The 17,514-nt window shown below is 40.0% G+C and overlaps 1 protein-coding gene across 1 annotated transcript in view; it reads right to left on the minus strand.

Annotated features, from left to right (window-relative positions):
• Positions 1-17,514, minus strand: part of PDSS1 (decaprenyl diphosphate synthase subunit 1) — a 51,136-nt gene that overhangs the window by 15,018 nt on the left and 18,604 nt on the right. Inside the window, 4 exon segments of the mRNA XM_005668142.3 lie at positions 12,217-12,326; positions 12,426-12,537; positions 15,414-15,430; positions 15,433-15,554. Of these exon segments, the coding sequence (XP_005668199.2) occupies positions 12,217-12,326; positions 12,426-12,537; positions 15,414-15,430; positions 15,433-15,554 (361 nt within the window).

Below are 17,514 nucleotides of genomic sequence, written 5' to 3' on the forward strand. Positions count from 1 at the left end.
TAGGTCACAGATGTGGCTCGGATCTGGCCTTGCTGTGGCTGTGGCATAGACCAGCAGCTGTAGCTTCAATTAGACCCCTAGCCTGGGAACCTCTGTATGCCACAGGTGCAGCCCTAAAAAGAAAAAAGAAAAAAAAAAAGAAACATGGTAGCAGGGACACTTTTGTGATACAAGCAATCCTCTATTTGCCAGGTGGGCAACTCAGAAACCAAAAAATAACTGTATCACAGGAGAGTTTCAAACCCCATGACAGGTTTCCTAGCCTGGGAGTCTAGGTATTGGGAGGAGCCCCTGAAATATCTGGCATTGAATGGCAGTGGGGCTTGAGCTCAGGAGTCCACAAAGGGTGTGCTAGGTCCCAGGGAATAATCAACAATGCGCACTAGTCTCTCCCATGAGGAAGGCTGCCACAAACCCCTGTATCAACTTCACCCACAAGAGGGCAGACATCAGAAACAATGTTTCTGGGAATGTAAACTGGTACACTGTTGATGGAAATGGAAATCGGTATAGTGACTATGAAGAACAGTATGGAGGTTCCTCAAAAAACTGAACTTAAAACTACCATATGATCCAGCAATCCCACTCCTGGGCATATATCCAGAGAAAACCGTAATTTGAAAAAATACATGCACCTGGTATGTTCACAGCAGCAATATTCACAATTGCCAAGACATGGCAGCAACTTAAATGTTCAGAGGAATGGAATAAGATGGTACATGTGAACAATGGAATATCACTCAGCCATAAAAAAGAATGAAATAATGCCATTTGCAGCAACATGGATAGATCTAGATATTATCATACTAAGTGAAGTTGGACAGTTAAAGACAAATATCATATGAAATCACTCATATGAGGAATGTTTAAAAAGGATACAAATGAACTTATTTGCAGAACAGAAACACACTCACAGACTTTGAAAACAAACTTACATTACCCAAGGGGAAAGGTGAGGGGTGGAGGGATAGACTAGGGGTTTGGGATTGGCATATGCACACTGTAGTATATGGAATTACTAGCCAATGGGAACCTGCTGTATAGCACAGGGGATTTTACCCAATATTCTGTGATAATCTATATAGAAAAAGAATTTGAAAGAGAATGGATGTATGTACATGTATATCTGAATTACTATGTTGCACAGCAGAAATGATCACAACATTGTCATCCAATTATACTTCAACAAAACTTTATAGGAGTTCTCATCATGGCACAGTGGAAATGAACCTGACTAGGATTCGGGTTCAATCCCTGGCCCTGTTCAGTGGGTTAAGGATCCAGCGTTGCCATGAGCTGTGGTGTAGGTCAAAGATGTGGCTTGGATCTGACATTGCTGTGGCTGTGGTGTAGGCCCACGGCTTTAACTCCAATTAGACCCCTAGCCTGGGAGCCTCTATATGCTGTGGGTGTGGCCCTAAAAAAACAAAAGACCAAAAATAAATAAATAAATAAATAAATAAAACTTTACAAAATGAAGAAAAACAACAACAAAAAAACAAAGTCCATAAAGACAAAGACATTATATAATGGTAAAGCGATCAATACAAGAGGATGTTACAATTGTTAACATATATGCATCTTACATAGGAGCACCTACATATATAAAACAAATACTAACAGACACAGATCTTCTGGACAGAAAATCAATAATGCAGCAGAGGTTCTAAACAACCCAATAGACCAGTTGGACTTAATTGTTATCTAAAGGACACTATATCCAAAAAAACAAAAACAACATACCAGAATACACATTCTTTTCAAGCAGGCATGGAACATTCTCTAGGACAGACCTCATATTAGGAAACAAAACAAATTTAAAAGGCTAAAAATTATTTTAAGCATCTTTTCTGACCACAATGATATAAAACTAGAAATTGATTATAGAAAGAAAAACGGGGGAAAAAATGAACATGAAGAGAAAACATGCTACTAAAAATCAATGAGTCAATGGTGAAATCAAAGCACAAACCAGAAAATACCTGATACAAACAACAGTGAAATCAGAACCTTACAAAATGTATAAGATCCAGCAAAAGCTGAATAAGAGGGAAGTTCAGAGCAATACAGGCTTTCCTCAAGAGATAAAAAACCTCAAATAACCTATCACCTAAAAGAATTATAAAAAATAAACAAATCACAAAGCCTCTAGTGAGGCTCACCAAGAGGAAAAGAGAGGACCCAAATCGACAAAATAAGAAATGAAAGAAGAGGAGTAAAAACTGTCATCACAGAAATACAAAAAAAAAATATGTAAGACTACTATAAACAGTTATATGCCAATGAATTGGATAACCCAGAAGAAACAGGCAAGTTTCTAGAAACATCCAGCCTACCAAAAGTTGATCAAGAAGAAACAGATAATCTGAACACTTCTGATCACTAAAAGTGAATTAGAAACAGAAAACAAAACTCCCTGAAGTTCCGTGGTAGTCTAGTGGTTAGGACTTGGTGCTTTCACTGCTGTGGCCTGAGTTTAATCCCTGGTCTGGGAATTGAGATCCCACATCAAGTCACTGCATACTGCGGCCAAAAAACCAAAAAATTCCCTGCAAACGAAAGTCTAGCACTAGGTGACTTCACTGGGAAATTCTACCAAATACACAAAAAGAACTTACACCTGTTCTTCTCAAACTATTCCACAACACTAAGGGGAGGGAACACTCCCAAAATCACTCTTTAAAGACACCACCACCCTGACACCAAAACCAGATAAAAACAGTGTACAAAAAGAAAATTGCAGCCCAATAATTTTGATGAATACAGATGCAAAAACATTCAACAAAACATTAATAAACCAAATTCAAAAATACATTAAAAATATCACACATGCACCCGCCCTGTACCAGCACTTCTCCTTCTGTTTCAGGGCCTCTTGGTGCAGGCATTCGTTGTTGTGGACCTTCAGGCTCTTCACCTTGTATAGCAGTGGAATCCTTGTACTACATGCATTGCTGGCATCAGTATATCCAGAGGTAACCAACCAACTGTATCGGGAGCACATTCTTGCTCACAGAGAGACAGGACCTGGAGAGGAGGGATGCTAACCAATGGAAGAGCAGAATGAATGATGCAGAGTAACGAATTAGTGACTAGGAAGATAGAATAATGGAAATCACCATCAGGACAGCAGACAAAAGCTTAATGAAAAAAATGAAAGCAATATAAGAGATCTATGATAAAGTGGGCCAATCTATGCATAATAGAGATTCCAGAAGAAAAAGAAAAGGGGATTGAAATATATTCAAATAAATTATGGCTGAAAACTTCTCAGAGGGCCCCAAACAAGTTGAACCCAAACAGGCCCATACCAAGAATAAAAATGGCAAAAGTTAGGATTCTAAAGGCAGCAAGAGAAAAACAAAGCATTAATTATAAGGGAACCCCCATAAGGCTCTCAGCTGATTTCTCTACAGAAACATTACAGGGCAGAAGAGAATGGCAAGATAAATTCAAAGTTCTAAAAGAGAAAAATTTGCAGCCTAGAATACTCTACCCAGCAAGAACATCATTTAAAATAGGAGAAATAAAGAATTTCTCCAACAAGCAAAAACTAAGAGTACAGCAATACTAGACCCATTCTAAAAGAATACCGAAAGGGCTCCTCTAAATAAAAAGAAGAAGAAATAAGATGGAGGATATCACAACTGGAAAGCAATCACTTGAATAAGCCAGTATATAGATCTAAAAGGAAAAAAATAAAAACCTATTGTAAAAGTGATGATAAACCCAAGAACAGCAAAAAGACAAACACAAAGATGTTAAAAAATGACTTCAAAATCATAAAATGTGCAGAAGGAAAGTAAGAAAATCTCAACTCTTTTTTTTTTTTTTTTTTTTGAATGTGTTTGAGCCTATATGACTATCAGGCTAAAGCAAGCAGATATAGGAAGCAAATATACCTGAAAAACAAGGCAACCACATATCAAAACCAAACACTATATCCACAAAAACTAAAAAGAGGACACAAGCATAAAATAAATCATCCAACCTAAAAAAGAAAGGAACAAATGAGAAACGTAGAATCAACTGGAAAATAAGGTTTAAAATAGCAATAAATATATATTTATCAATAATTACCTTAAATGTCAATGGACTAAATGCTACAAACAAAAGACACAGAGTGATAAACTGGATAAAAAAGAGCCTACAATATGCTGTCTATAAGAGACTCACCTTAGGGCAAAAGACAAATATAAACTGAAAGTGAGGCAATAAGAAGATATTTCCTGTGGATGGAAAAGACAGGAAAGCAGGAGCTGCAATACTCATATTCAGATGAAATAGACTTTAAAATGAAGGCCAGGAGTTCCCGTCGTGGCGCAGTGGTTAACGAATCCGACTAGGAACCATGAGGTTGCGGGTTCGGTCCCTGCCCCTTGCTCAGTGGGTTAATGATCTGGCGTTGCTGTGAGCTGTGGTGTAGGTCGCAGACGCGGCTCGGATCCCGCGTTGCTGTGGCTCTGGCGTAGGCCGGTGGCTACAGCTCCGATTGGACCCCTAGCCTGGGAACCTCCATATGCCGCGGGAGCGGCCCAAGAAATAGCAACAACAACAACAACAAAAAGACAAAAGACAAAAAAAAAAAAAAAAAATAATAATAAAATAAATAAAATGAAGGCCAAAAAGAAAGACAAAGAAGGACACTATTTAGTCATAAAAGGATCCATTTGAGAAGAGGATATTATACTCATCAATATATATGCTCCTAATATAGGTTCACCCAAATACATATAAAAAATACTAACAGACATAAAAGGAGAAATTAATGGGAATACAATAATAGTAGGAGACATTTAACACCCCACTCACATCAATGGACAGATCCTCTAGACAGAAAATCAATAAGGCAACAGAGATCCTAAATGACACAATAGAAAAGTTAGACTTAATTGACATTTTCAGTACACTGCATCCAAAAAAAACAACAAAAAAAAATCAGAATATACAGTCTTTTCAAGTGCACACAGAACATTCTCAAGGATTGACCACATACTGGGGCACAAAACTAATCTCAATAAATTTAAGAGTATAGAATTATTTCAAGTCTCTTCTCTGATCACAATGGCATAAATCTAGAAATTGACCAAGGAAAAGAAAAGAGAAAAACTGACCACATGGAGACTAAACAACATGCTACTAAAAAAACCAATGGGTCAATGAGGAAATCAAAAGGGAAATTTAAAAATACCTCAAGAAAATGATAATGAAAACACAACCATTCAAAATCTATGGGATGCTGCAAAAGCAGTGCTTAGAGGGAAGTTCATAGCAATAAAGGCCTTCCTCAAAAAGAAGAAAAATCTCAAATCGACAACTTAACCCACCACCTAAAAGAATTAGAAAAAGAAGAACAAACAAAACCTTAAGTCAGCAAAAGGAAGGAAATCATAGAGATCATAAAGGAAATCAATAAAATACACATTTAAAAAACAATAGAAAAAAATCAGTAAAACCAAGAGTTGGTTCTTTGAAAGGGTAAACAAAATTGACAAACCTCTGGCCAGACTCACCAAGAAGAGGAGAGAAAGAACTCAAATAAACAAAATAAGAAACGAAAAAGGAGAAATCTCAATGGATACTGCAGAAATACAATAAGAGAATACTATGAACAATTATATGTCAACAAATGTGATGACCCAGAAGAAACGGACAACTTTCTAGAGAAATACAGCCCAACAAAATTGAATCAAGAATAAACAGATCAAGTGAACAGACTGATCACTAGAAATGAATTTGAATATGTAACAGAAATATTCCTTACAAACAAAAGTCCAGGAACAAATGGCTTCACAGGAGAATTCTACCAAACATACAAAAGGATGAAGGCAGCACTATGAAGCCACCAGAACCTCAATACCAAAACCAGACAAAGATTCTACCAAAAAAAGAACATTATAGGCCAATATCTTTGATAAATATAATGCAAAAATTCTCAAAGTTTTAGCCCAACGAATCCAACAACATATAAAAAAAGATCGTGACTTCCCATCATGGCTCAGCAGTAAAGATCCTGACCAGTATCCAGGAGGACCTGGGTTCGATCCCTGGCCTCACTCAGTGGCTTAAAGATCCAGCATTGTTGTGAGCTATGGTATAGGTTACAGACATGGCTCGGATCCCACGTTGCTGTGGCTTTGCTATAGGCTGGCAGCAGTAGCTCTAAATTTGACTCCTAGCCTGGGAATTTTTCACATGCCATGGGCATGGCCCTAAAAAGCAAAAAAAAAAAAAAAAAAAAAAAAAAAAAAAAAAAAGTGTGTGTGTGTGTGTATGTATATATGAGGAGATCATATAGCATGACCAAGTGGGATTCATTCCAAGTTCACCAGGATGGTTCAACATATGCAAATCAATCAATGTCATACACCACACTAACAAAAGAAAAGTCAAAAACCACATGATCGGAGTTCCCATTGTGGCGCAGTGGTTAACGAATCCGACTAGGAACCATGAGGTTGCAGGTTCGGTCCCTGCCCTTGCTCAGTGGGTTAATGATCCAGCGTTGCCATGAGCAGTGGTGTAGGTTGCAGACGTGGCTCGGATCCCGAGTTGCTGTGGCTCTGGTGTAGGCCGGTGGCTACAGCTCCGATTGGACCCCTAGCCTGGGAACGTCCATATATCTCAGGAGCGGCCCAAGAAATAGCAAAAAAAAAAAAAAAAAAAAAAAAAAAAAAAAACCCCACATGATCATTTCAATAGATGCAAAAAAAGCATCTGACAAAATCTTCCACTCATAATAAAAACTCTTACCAAAGTGGGTACAGAAGGAACATATCTTAACATAATCAAAGCCATTTATGACCAACCCACAGCCAATTTAATACTCAACAGAGAAAAGCTGAAAGCCTTCCCACTTTAAAAGCTGGAACAAAACAAGGATGCCCACTCTCAGCACTTTTATTCAACATAGTACTGGAAGTCCTAGCCACAGGTATCAGACAAACAAAAGAAATAAAAGGTATCCAGATTAGAAGAGAAGAGGTAAAACTGTCACTCTATGTAGATGACATGATACTATATATATAGAAAACCCTAAAGACTCCACACAAAAACTACTTGAACTGATCAATGAATTTAGCAAAGTAGCAGGATACAAGATTAGTTTTCAGAAATCGGTTCCATTTCTGTATACTAACAATGAAATATTAGAAAAGGATATAAAAATACAATACCTTTTAAAATCACCCCCACAAAAATTAAATGTCTAGGAGTAAACCTAAGAACGTGAATGACTTATATGCTGAGAACTGCAAAACCTTAATCAAGGAAATTAAAGAGGATTCAAAGAAATGAAAAGATATTCCATGCTCCTGGGTTGGAAGAATTAATATTGTTAAAATAGCCATACTATCCAAAGCAATCTACACATTCAATACAATCCCTATCAAAATACCCATGACAGTAGTTCCCTAGTGGCCCAGCAGTTAAAGGATTTGGCGTGGTCACTGCTGTTACTCAGTCTGATCTCTAACCTGACAACTTCCACATGCCATGGGTGTGGCCAATAAAATACCCACATTTTTCACAGAATTAGAACAAATAATCCTACAATTTATTATTATTATTTTGCTTTTTAGAGTCACACCCATGGCATATGGAGCTTCCCTGGCTAGGGCTGAATCGGAGCTAGAGCTGCCGGCCACAGCAATGCAGGATCTGAGCCACATCTGTGACCTACGCCAGCTCACAGCAGTGCTGAATCCTTAACACACTGAGTGAGGCCAGGGATTGAACCTGCAACCTCATGGTTACTAGTCAGATTCACTTCCACTGTGCCACAGTGGGCACTCCACTATCTTAAAATTTAGATGGAACTACAAAAGACTCAGAATTGCAAAGCAATCCTACGGAAAAAGAACAAAGCTGGAGACATAACCTTTCCAGACCTCAGACAATAGTACTGAAGCGACAGTAATCCAAACAGCATGGTACCGGCACAAAAACAGACATATAAATCAAAGGAACAGAACAGAGAGCTCAGAATAAATCCACCCACCTACAGTCAATTGATCTATGACAAAGCAAGAATACACAATGGAGAAAAGACTGTCTTTTCAACAAGTCATGTTGGGAAAGCTGGACAAGCTACATGTGTTTAGAATACTCCTTCACACCCTATACAAAAATAAACTCAAAATGGTTTAAAGACTAATATAAGACATTACATCATAAAACTTCTAGAAGAGAACATAGGCAAAATATTCTTAGATATAAATGACAGCAATATTTTCTTAGGTCAGTCTCCCAAAGCAAAAGAAATAAAAGGAAAAGTAAACAAATGACAACTAGTGAAACTTAAAAAGCTTTTGCACAGTAACGGAAGCCATCAACCATAAGGAAAGATAACATACAGACTGGGAGAAAATATCTGCAAGTGGAGCAACTGTTAAACATTAACCTCTTATATTAAAAATGTACAAAGAGCTCATACAACCCAGTATCAAAAAACAACCCAATCAAAAAATGCACAGGAGTTCCCCTCGTGGCTCAGTGGTAAACCAATCTAAGAACCATAAGGTTTCGGGTTCGATCCCTGGCCTTGCTCAGTGGGTTAAGGATCTGGTGTTCCCGAGAGCTGTGGTGAAGGTTGCAGACACAGCTCGGATCCTGAGCTGCTGTGTCTGTGGCTACAGCTCCGATTAGACCCCTAGCTTGGGAACCTCCATATGCCATGGGAGTGGCCCTAGAAAAAAGGCAAAAAGACAAAAAAAGAAAAAAAAGCATAGAAGACCTAAACAGACATTTCTCCAAAGAAGACAAATGGGCACACAACAAGATGCTCAACATCATTAATTATTAGAGAAATACAAATCAAAACCACCAAGAGGTTATCATACCCAGTTCTGGGTTCAAACCCCAGCTCAGCTACTGTCTGTCTAACATTGGATTAGCCTCCAGAATCCTCTGGTCTCATTCCCACCAGATTTTTCTGGGGAAGGAGTCAGTGTTCATTGATATGCTATACAATGTATTTTGCATGACTATGTATAGAAACAAATAGCCCATGGTCTTTTAAGATTACTCCTATTTTAACATCCATCAGTGGCGTAAAACAATCCTCAACAGCCCTCTCCTAGATTTAGTGCTATTTTCCATTAAATTGTCCTTAGGAGAATGAATTATAAACCGCCAAATTTCCTTCAAATTCTCATAACATCTCAGAATTCCATTAGTTCTTCTGTAATGATTCTGATGTTTAAGTCTCCTTACCCCTTCTTTCTGGTGTCTCTAATTTGCTTTGCATGCATCCTTTCAGAGCCCACATGTCTTTGCATTTTAAATACCAGGAACACATAAAAATAGCAATTTTGAATATATAACACCTCTGGAATATCTCTACCCATAGGTATTTAAATATAGAAACTTTTATTCAGAGAGCTCGCACTATGATTTTGCTTTATTATTCTAACAGCACTGGAACTCAGGAATAAATCACATGAAAAGTGGGTAGTTCTGGGACGATGCCAGCATGCCTCCTAGTGGACAGCATAAGACATTTCATTTTTAATGAGAGTCGAATCTCGTTAATATGCAAGTCCATTTTTACTGGCTTATCTGTGAAGAATGAGGTCCTCTCTATAAAGGAATACACGTGCTACATCCCATCTTTGGCTTCTTAAGCAGAGGTCAGTGAACTAAGCCTTTCCTTGATGACCTGGGTACCCCTCCGCCTTTTTTTGTTTTTTAGGGTGACACCAGTGTCATATTTAAGTTCCCAGGCTAGGGGCAGAATCAGAGCTACAGCTGCTGGCCACAGCCACTTGCGATCCAGCCTGCATCTGTGTCCTACACCACAGCTCACGGCAATGCCAGATCCTTAACTCACTGAGCAAGACCAGGGATTGAACCTACATCCTCACGGATACCGGTCTGATTCATTTCCGCTGCCCCACAACAGAAACTCCCTGGGTCCCTTTCCACTGGCCCTTTGTAGGACCTGATCACCAGGTGCACCTGTTCCTGTTCTGGCTTCAGTGTGGTGCTGCCCTGAGCCTGTAGGATGTCCACTTCATGTGGACAATGACCCTCAGTGTTCCAGTTCCAACAACCCCACTGACTGTTGGTGCTTCTAACTGCAGTCTCCAGCTTGTGGAGTTGTCACTGAGCTTCACTTAACACATGAGGATGGGTCCCCATCTTCATGAAGATTTGGGCCATCAAGGGTCTGATGATCAATGAGGGATTAACGTCACAGCTTTATGGCGCCCACATTAATAAATGAGTCGTTCTTTTATTTAGCATTCTAGTGTCTATCGTATTTTTGTCTCTCTTTTTTTAGAAAAACACACTTGCAATTTCCTGGAAATTAAAAAAAAAAGCTCTTTCAATAAAAAGACAAAAATGGCTAAGATTGTGGCCAGCATGTTCTACATAGTTCACATTCCTTAGGGTTTCAATTAGGTCTTTTTAGGAAGAAATGTTGTCCTCATTCTTTTCTTGCTCATAATTACACATTTCTTGACACTTTTCCAGAGACACTACTGGTGAGGGACTTTTTCACCTGAGAGGCCTGAAAAAAGCTCTCTTTAACTGTAATTATGTTAAGCACAGCAATTGACATCTGCCCCATAGAAGACTTCCCTTTTTCCCTTATTTTTTTTGGGGGGGGGAGGAATGGGATGGGGGTGTGCCCATGGCATGCAGAAGTTCCTGGGCCAGGGGTTGAACCTGCCCACAGCAGAGACAATCCTGGATCCTTAACCACTTGGTTACCAGGGAACTCCAAAAACCTTTCTTTCTTGTTGCTTCAATTACAAGGGACTCTTACTTGCCAAGTTTTAATTTCATTTATATCTGTTAAGCTGAGAAATGGCCAGATAAACAATTCAGTGGCAAGAACTGTCTCTCCTTCATGGGCTAGCACCGAATATCTCATGTTAGTTCAGACTAAGGATAATACCAACTGACATTTAAAAAAGAAAACTATGTAAAGAGTGGAAGGAAGCCAAGGAGAAAGCAAGGAGTAAAAAAGTTGTGGTTCAGATTCAATTTATACTCAGAAGAAAAACAGCTCATTTGTATTTTTAATTAGGAGGATCTATTACTCATAAAAAAAAGTACATAGAACACTAGCACAATCTAATAGTTAGATATTGTCTCCTGGGTCAATATTATTAAGAATACAACACTTTAGGAAGTTCCCTTGTGGCACAGAGGGTTAAGCATCCAGCACTGCTGCAGCTGTGGCTCAGACCGCAACTTCAGCTCAGGTTTGATCCCTGTCTCAGGAACTTCTACATGCTGTGGGTATGGCGGGGGTGGGGGGGGTGGGGGGGCTACACGGGGAGCTCCCCCTGTGGTGCAGTGGAAACAAATCCGACTAGGAACCATGAGGTTTCGGGTTCGATCCCTGGCACCGATCAGTGGGTCAAGGATCTAGTGCTGCTGTGAGCTGTGGTGTAGGTCGCAGATGCGGCTTAGATCTGGCATTCCTGTGGCTCTGGTGGAGGCGGGCAGTTATAGCTCCGATTAGACCCCTAGCCTGGGAAACCCCATATGCTGCGTGTACGGCCCCAGAAAAGACAAAAAACGGTACTTTATAACTTTTTACATGTAAAATGTTAGAAATAGTATGTGTGATAATCAGATAATCCCAAGAGACACTATAAATTATTAAAAATGTTACACTGTTTGGAAATTAGATTGGTGAATACACTTTATTTTATTTATTTTTTCTTTTTTTTTTTTGTCTTTTTGCCTTTTCTAGGGCTGCTCCGGCGGCATATGGAGACTCCCAGGCTAGGGGTCCAATCGGAGCTGTAGCCACCGGCCTACACCAGAGCCACAGAAACTCGGATCTGAGCCGCGTCTGCAACCTACACCATAGCTCACGGCAACGCCGGATCCTCAACCCACTGAGCAAGGCCAGGGATTGAATCCGCAACCTCATGGTTCCTAGTCGGATTCGTTAACCACTGCGCCACGAGGGGAACTCAGTGAATACATTTTAAAGCTTATTTTGATTCAATTTTTGGGAGGAAAGATGAAAACTTAATGTCTGCGTAGGAAAAGAAGGCAGCAAAAATGAAAACCACAGCAGAAGTACTCTGCTGTTTGGGGATGTAATTCTTTTCTCAATGACCTCTTGGGATTTTGGTTACTATTTTACGGTTTTCCAGTGAAATTTTTTCTAGGAGAATTAGCTCCCAAGAAAGAACTAGGAGGCATTTTTTTTTTTTTTTTTTAACTTGAAATAAGACAGAACGTACATACTGCTTTACAACTGTTGGCGATCAGACTGGCAGTCTTCTTGAAGGTCTTTTCAAGGTAGTGTGCAAATCGTTCATTCTCATTTTCTTTTGACCCTAGCTGAAGAAATTCACCTATAGAGAATGAAAGGGGTCATTTGAGATAATAGTTTATTTTGCCTGGAAAACTACAAAGGTTGAATAAAAAAGAAAAGAAGTCAGAAGTTAACCTACCACGCACCAAATCTTCAATCACTTGGGTTAAAATAGATATAACAGTTGTATTTCCAATTCGTGCCAGAGCTATCGATGCTGCAGAAAGAATTAAATCACCAGCAAGGACAGCCTAGAAAAGAAGAGAGAAGAAAAATTTTCAGAGAAAAGTTATCTGAGCATCAGAGCTAACAATGAAGTTGATTTCTCAGACAAGAAACAGAAAGTGGGAGGGACGGGTCATCTCGAATATACGGAATATATGTTTTTCTCCTTCCTTTTCCTCAGCAGGATTATGTTATAATCAGTGACAGATTAGGAATGTTCTTTGAGCTGGAAAGGCTCTCAGAGATGAACCCAGCCCCCTCTCTCCAGTTCAGAGCTGAAGAAAAGAACGCTGAAGACGGCAAGTAACGACCCTCTGGCTGCACTCTTGGCCTCAGAATGTAGTTGTTTCAGTCTAGTTAAGTTGGACCATTGGCTTGCCTTAAAACCATGGAGTTGTGTTTTTGTACTCACTGTTTCTTCTGCCCAAAAAGTTCCTCCCCTTCCTCACTCCGCAGCCTCATGTGCATAATCAGCTCAGGAGGAACCCACAGGAGGTCCGCTCGGACCCCTCAGTCTGATCTGTGAGCACAACATCCCTTGGACACTGTTGTTTTCCCAGTTTTTTCCTAGTTACCAAACTCCTAAGGTCACGGACTGGGAATTATCCAGCCAGTACTTCGCCTACTCCAGGGCATGGCCCAACCCACACTTTTCTCAATGAAAACTAAACCAAGGAATCTTGGCTCCAAGTTCAATGCTCTTTGCACTTTATTACACGGCCTGTCATTCCTGGACAAAACATTTTTTTTACTCAACACCAGATAATCAATATTGTGAGTAGATGTCTGCACTGTATTTGCAACCGATCAATTACACATGATTGGATTATATGCTGTAATCAATATATATACACATAAATATATACATTAAATATAGGTGTTATAGGATAATTATAAATAATAGAGTTCACGGAAATTTTAATCCATAGAATTTGCAACATCACCATTTTTTAAAGGTTTTATTGTTCATTAGTTCTCTAGTATCGAAAATTAGTGATGATCAGGAGTTCCCATCATGGTGCAATGGAAATAAATCCAACTAGGAACCATGAGGTTTTGAGTTCTATCCCTGGCCCTGCTCAGTAGGTTAAGGATCTGGCGTTGCCGTGAGCTGTGGTGTAGATCGAAGACGTGGCTTGGATCTGATGTTACTGTGGCTGTGGTGTAGACGGGCAGCTACAGCTCTGATTCGACCCCTAGCCTGGGAATCTCCATATGCCGTGGATGCGGCCCTAAAAAGCACAAAAATAAAATCAATGATCATCAGAATGTCTATCAATTAATCATTTTATTCAACACATTATATAAGATACTTTGATATAAATGTAAACACACACTTATAAAGTCACTGTACATATTATGATATACACATATACAGACACCCATCATCCATCTCTACAGCATCTGCTGCTAGGGACTCAGAATCTCAAAGGTTTTACATCTTTCCTCTCCCGGACATGAGGATCCCAGAGGCCAGCATATGCAACTGAAGCTGTCAGACTGGGGATGTTTGGGGTGAGGGGTTAAGAGAAAGAAGGGCGAAGGGCTAGGGATCCAGGCAGGGAAAGGAGGCTCGTGGAGGAACAGCTATACAAATGGATTTTTATTGGTCACATCGTAGTTTTACTTGAGGGCAGAAAAAGAGGGGAGACGGGCAGGTGGCCCCTTGCAAGGCAGACCAACCTCACAGCTGAAAGAGGCGGCTGACTGTGGAAACTTGGCCTTTCCCCTGCACTCAGGAGGCCCTCAACAGCAGAGACAGTCACAAGAGGGAACCAGTCAAGGAGAACACCTTAATTTGTTCACTTAATCCCCCTCCCCTGCCTGAGCACTCAATTCAGGCCTCAGGCCCTGGAATAGACACAAGAGACGGCAGGACATGTCACAGAGTCACCCATGACCTCTCCACAATAGCCAGTTTCCCACTAACAATCTGATGTATGGAATTCTGTCAATAGGACACAAAACCTTTTCATGTAAAATCTGAAATTTTACATTTCATGTAAAATCTGAAATTGCAGGACTTGATTATACAACAAAATTGTGCACGTTAAAGCAAAACCCGCGTGTAAAGATAATGATGAAGGTCTATCTCTTCTCTGAAGTCACTACAGACGTGAGGGAGGGAAGGAGTGGAGAGGGAACCCTCGTTCACCTTAATATTTTGTTTGTGCCAATGGAGGGCATGTGTGGTGGGAGACGCCTGCTTCCAGAAGGCCTCTTCTTCCCTTTTAATTTGTTCAACGTCCTTCCCTTCTTCGAGCCATGATTTAAACATTCTCAAACAAGATTCCACATTCTACACATACCCTTCTAGAAATGCTAATAAAATAGTATGGAAATATGCTTTAAAATATGCATGAACCGGAGTTCCCATCGTGGCGCAGCAGAAATGAATCCGACTAGAAACCATGAGGTTGAGAGTCTGATCCCCGGCCTTGCTGAGTGGGTCAAGGATCTGGGGTTGCCGTGAGCTGTGGTGTAGGTCTCAGATGCGGCTCGGATCCTGCATTGCTGTTGCTGTGGCGTAGGCCGGCAGTTGTAGCTGGGGTTTGACTCCTAGCCTGGGAACATCCATATGCTGAGGTTGTGGCCCCCCCAAAAAATAAATAAAACAAAAAAGGTAAAGGTGTAATCTGTCACGAAATACGCTTTTTTGGCTAACTATAAAAATTGCTCTCCTTAACCAAATTTCAAATAAAACTGTGGATAAACAGAAATACTATGTTTATGTTTCTATGGTGTTATCTATGATCAAACATCTGTATACAGACCACTTTGAAAGCTGGAAGAGCACATTTGAGGAAGCACATTTTACTTTTTGAGACAAACCTTAAAAATAAATGTAATCCAAAGACTGCGAGATTCAATAAGACAGATTTAAAAAACCAAAAAGCCATACCTTCTTTTCACCCCAGATTTATTAACTGTGTGTTTTCCTCTCCGGGAACTTGCGTCATCAATGACATCATCGTGGACCAGACTGGCAGTGTGGATCATTTCTGCAATTAAGGCTATGGTGCGCTGGCTTGCTTGCATATCTCTAGTTAACAGAAAGCAATGCTTTTTAACAGAGATGACGCCTAGAACCTTCTCAGCAATCATCTTGTGAAAACTGGACATCGGATCTAGGATAAAGAATTTTATTTCTCTAAGAGAAACTGTATGAAAACTTCAGCTTCCCTACACAGCTAATTCTATCTTTTGGAGAACATTTTAAAAACACACAAGACACTCTAAACCAACATTATGTTTTAGGAATACAATACTAAGAAGTAGAATTGGTATAATTAACAAGAAAAAAAGGAGAAACACCTTACAAGTCTAGACATGAGGCTGAAAAATTATCTTCATGTCCTATAACAGTGGTCTTGGTCAGTTGGTCAAGTTTACAATTGGGTTGCAATTAAATTTCAGGAGTGAATGGGGAAGACAGGTAAAAAAGTATTCCAAAAGAGTGTATTAAAAACCCAGGGGGGAGGTCCTGTTGTGGCGAAGCAGAAACGAATCCGACTAGGAACCATGAGATTGCGGGTTCAATCCCTGGCCTTGCTCAGTGGGTCAAGGATCCGGCATTGCCACGAGCTGTGGCGTAGGTTGCAGACGCAGCTCGGACCCCGTGTTGCTGTGGCTGTGGCGTAGGCCAGCGGCTACAGCTCCAATTGGACTCCTAGTCTGGGAACCTCCATTTGCTGCAGGTGCAGCCCTAAAAAGAAAAAAAAACCCAACACAAACAAACAACCAACGGGGGGTGGTGTGGGGGTGTTCCTGTCATGGAGCAGTGGAAACTAATCTGACTACTAACCATGAGGTTGCAGGTTCGATTCCTGGCCTCGCTCATTGGGTTAAGGATTTGGCGTGGCCATGAGCTGTGGTGTAGTTTGCAGACGTGGCTCAGATCTGGCGTTGCTGTGGCTGCTATGCCACAGCTGTAGCTCTGATTCAACCCCTAGCCTGGGAACCTCCATATGCCTTGGGTGTGGCCCTAAAAAGCAAAAAACCCCAATCAAACAACAACAAAAAAACCCAACAGGGATTGCCCTGGTGGCCTAGCGGTTAAGGATCTAGTGTTGTCACTGCTGTGAATTTCCTCATGCTGCAGGTATGGCCAAACACCCCCCCTCTAAGCAACAACAAAAAAAGCAAATAAAGAACCAGTGGTCACCATGTTCAAAGCTTTTTTTTTTAACTGTCTTAAGTTACATCTTTAGTAAGAAGATCTTGATAACCAAGATAGCTGGAATTTATGGTTCCAATCAGCTATTGATATTCATTATCAATGTGAATTAGTAATTCATATCTAACCTGTGCATTAGAAATTTAAACTCATTTCCCAGATTTAACACAAAATACAGGAGCGGCACTCCCAGGAAGACACATGAAAGTGAGTTTTATAGTTAAAAGGGAACCTCGATTTCTTTTTAATCATTATTATCACCACCATCGCCTATGGGAATTTTTAAAAACTGAATTTCAAGAAAATTACACCGAAGAAATAACCAACTGAATTTTCTGAACCTAAAACAGAAGTCTGGCTTAAACACATGCTAACCAAATGTTTCACTTATTCCAATAGCTTATTTTTTAAACATCACCACATTCTCTCTTAGAGGGGAAAAAAGTGAGAGAGATGCTGAAATGTGACTTTTTCTTTAAAAATCCAGTCTGAACATCTGCAAAAGCCAGTGATCACTCTAAATCCTGAGATCTAGGAGAAAAGCATGAAAAATGAAGTACAACTATATTAAAGATGCTGGAATTTAACCATGAGCACTAAATTAGCCTAAAGACTATCTTCCCATCTTGCTTTAAATGTAATTTTAAAATATGGTGCTTTGCCGGCAACTCCTAAGATTTCTAGAACTAAACCTCAGAACCTTCCAACTGCTTTTAGTCCAGAAATCAATTGTAAAGTGCTGCTCATTCTTTATTAATTTGTCACAATTATAACATTTCTAAACGCTTCTGGATCACAACACATTCTTCCGAGGGGAGGGATAACC

This window comes from Sus scrofa, chromosome 10 (assembly GCF_000003025.6).
Source record: "Sus scrofa isolate TJ Tabasco breed Duroc chromosome 10, Sscrofa11.1, whole genome shotgun sequence".
In the NCBI taxonomy this organism is placed as follows: Eukaryota; Metazoa; Chordata; class Mammalia; order Artiodactyla; family Suidae; genus Sus; species Sus scrofa.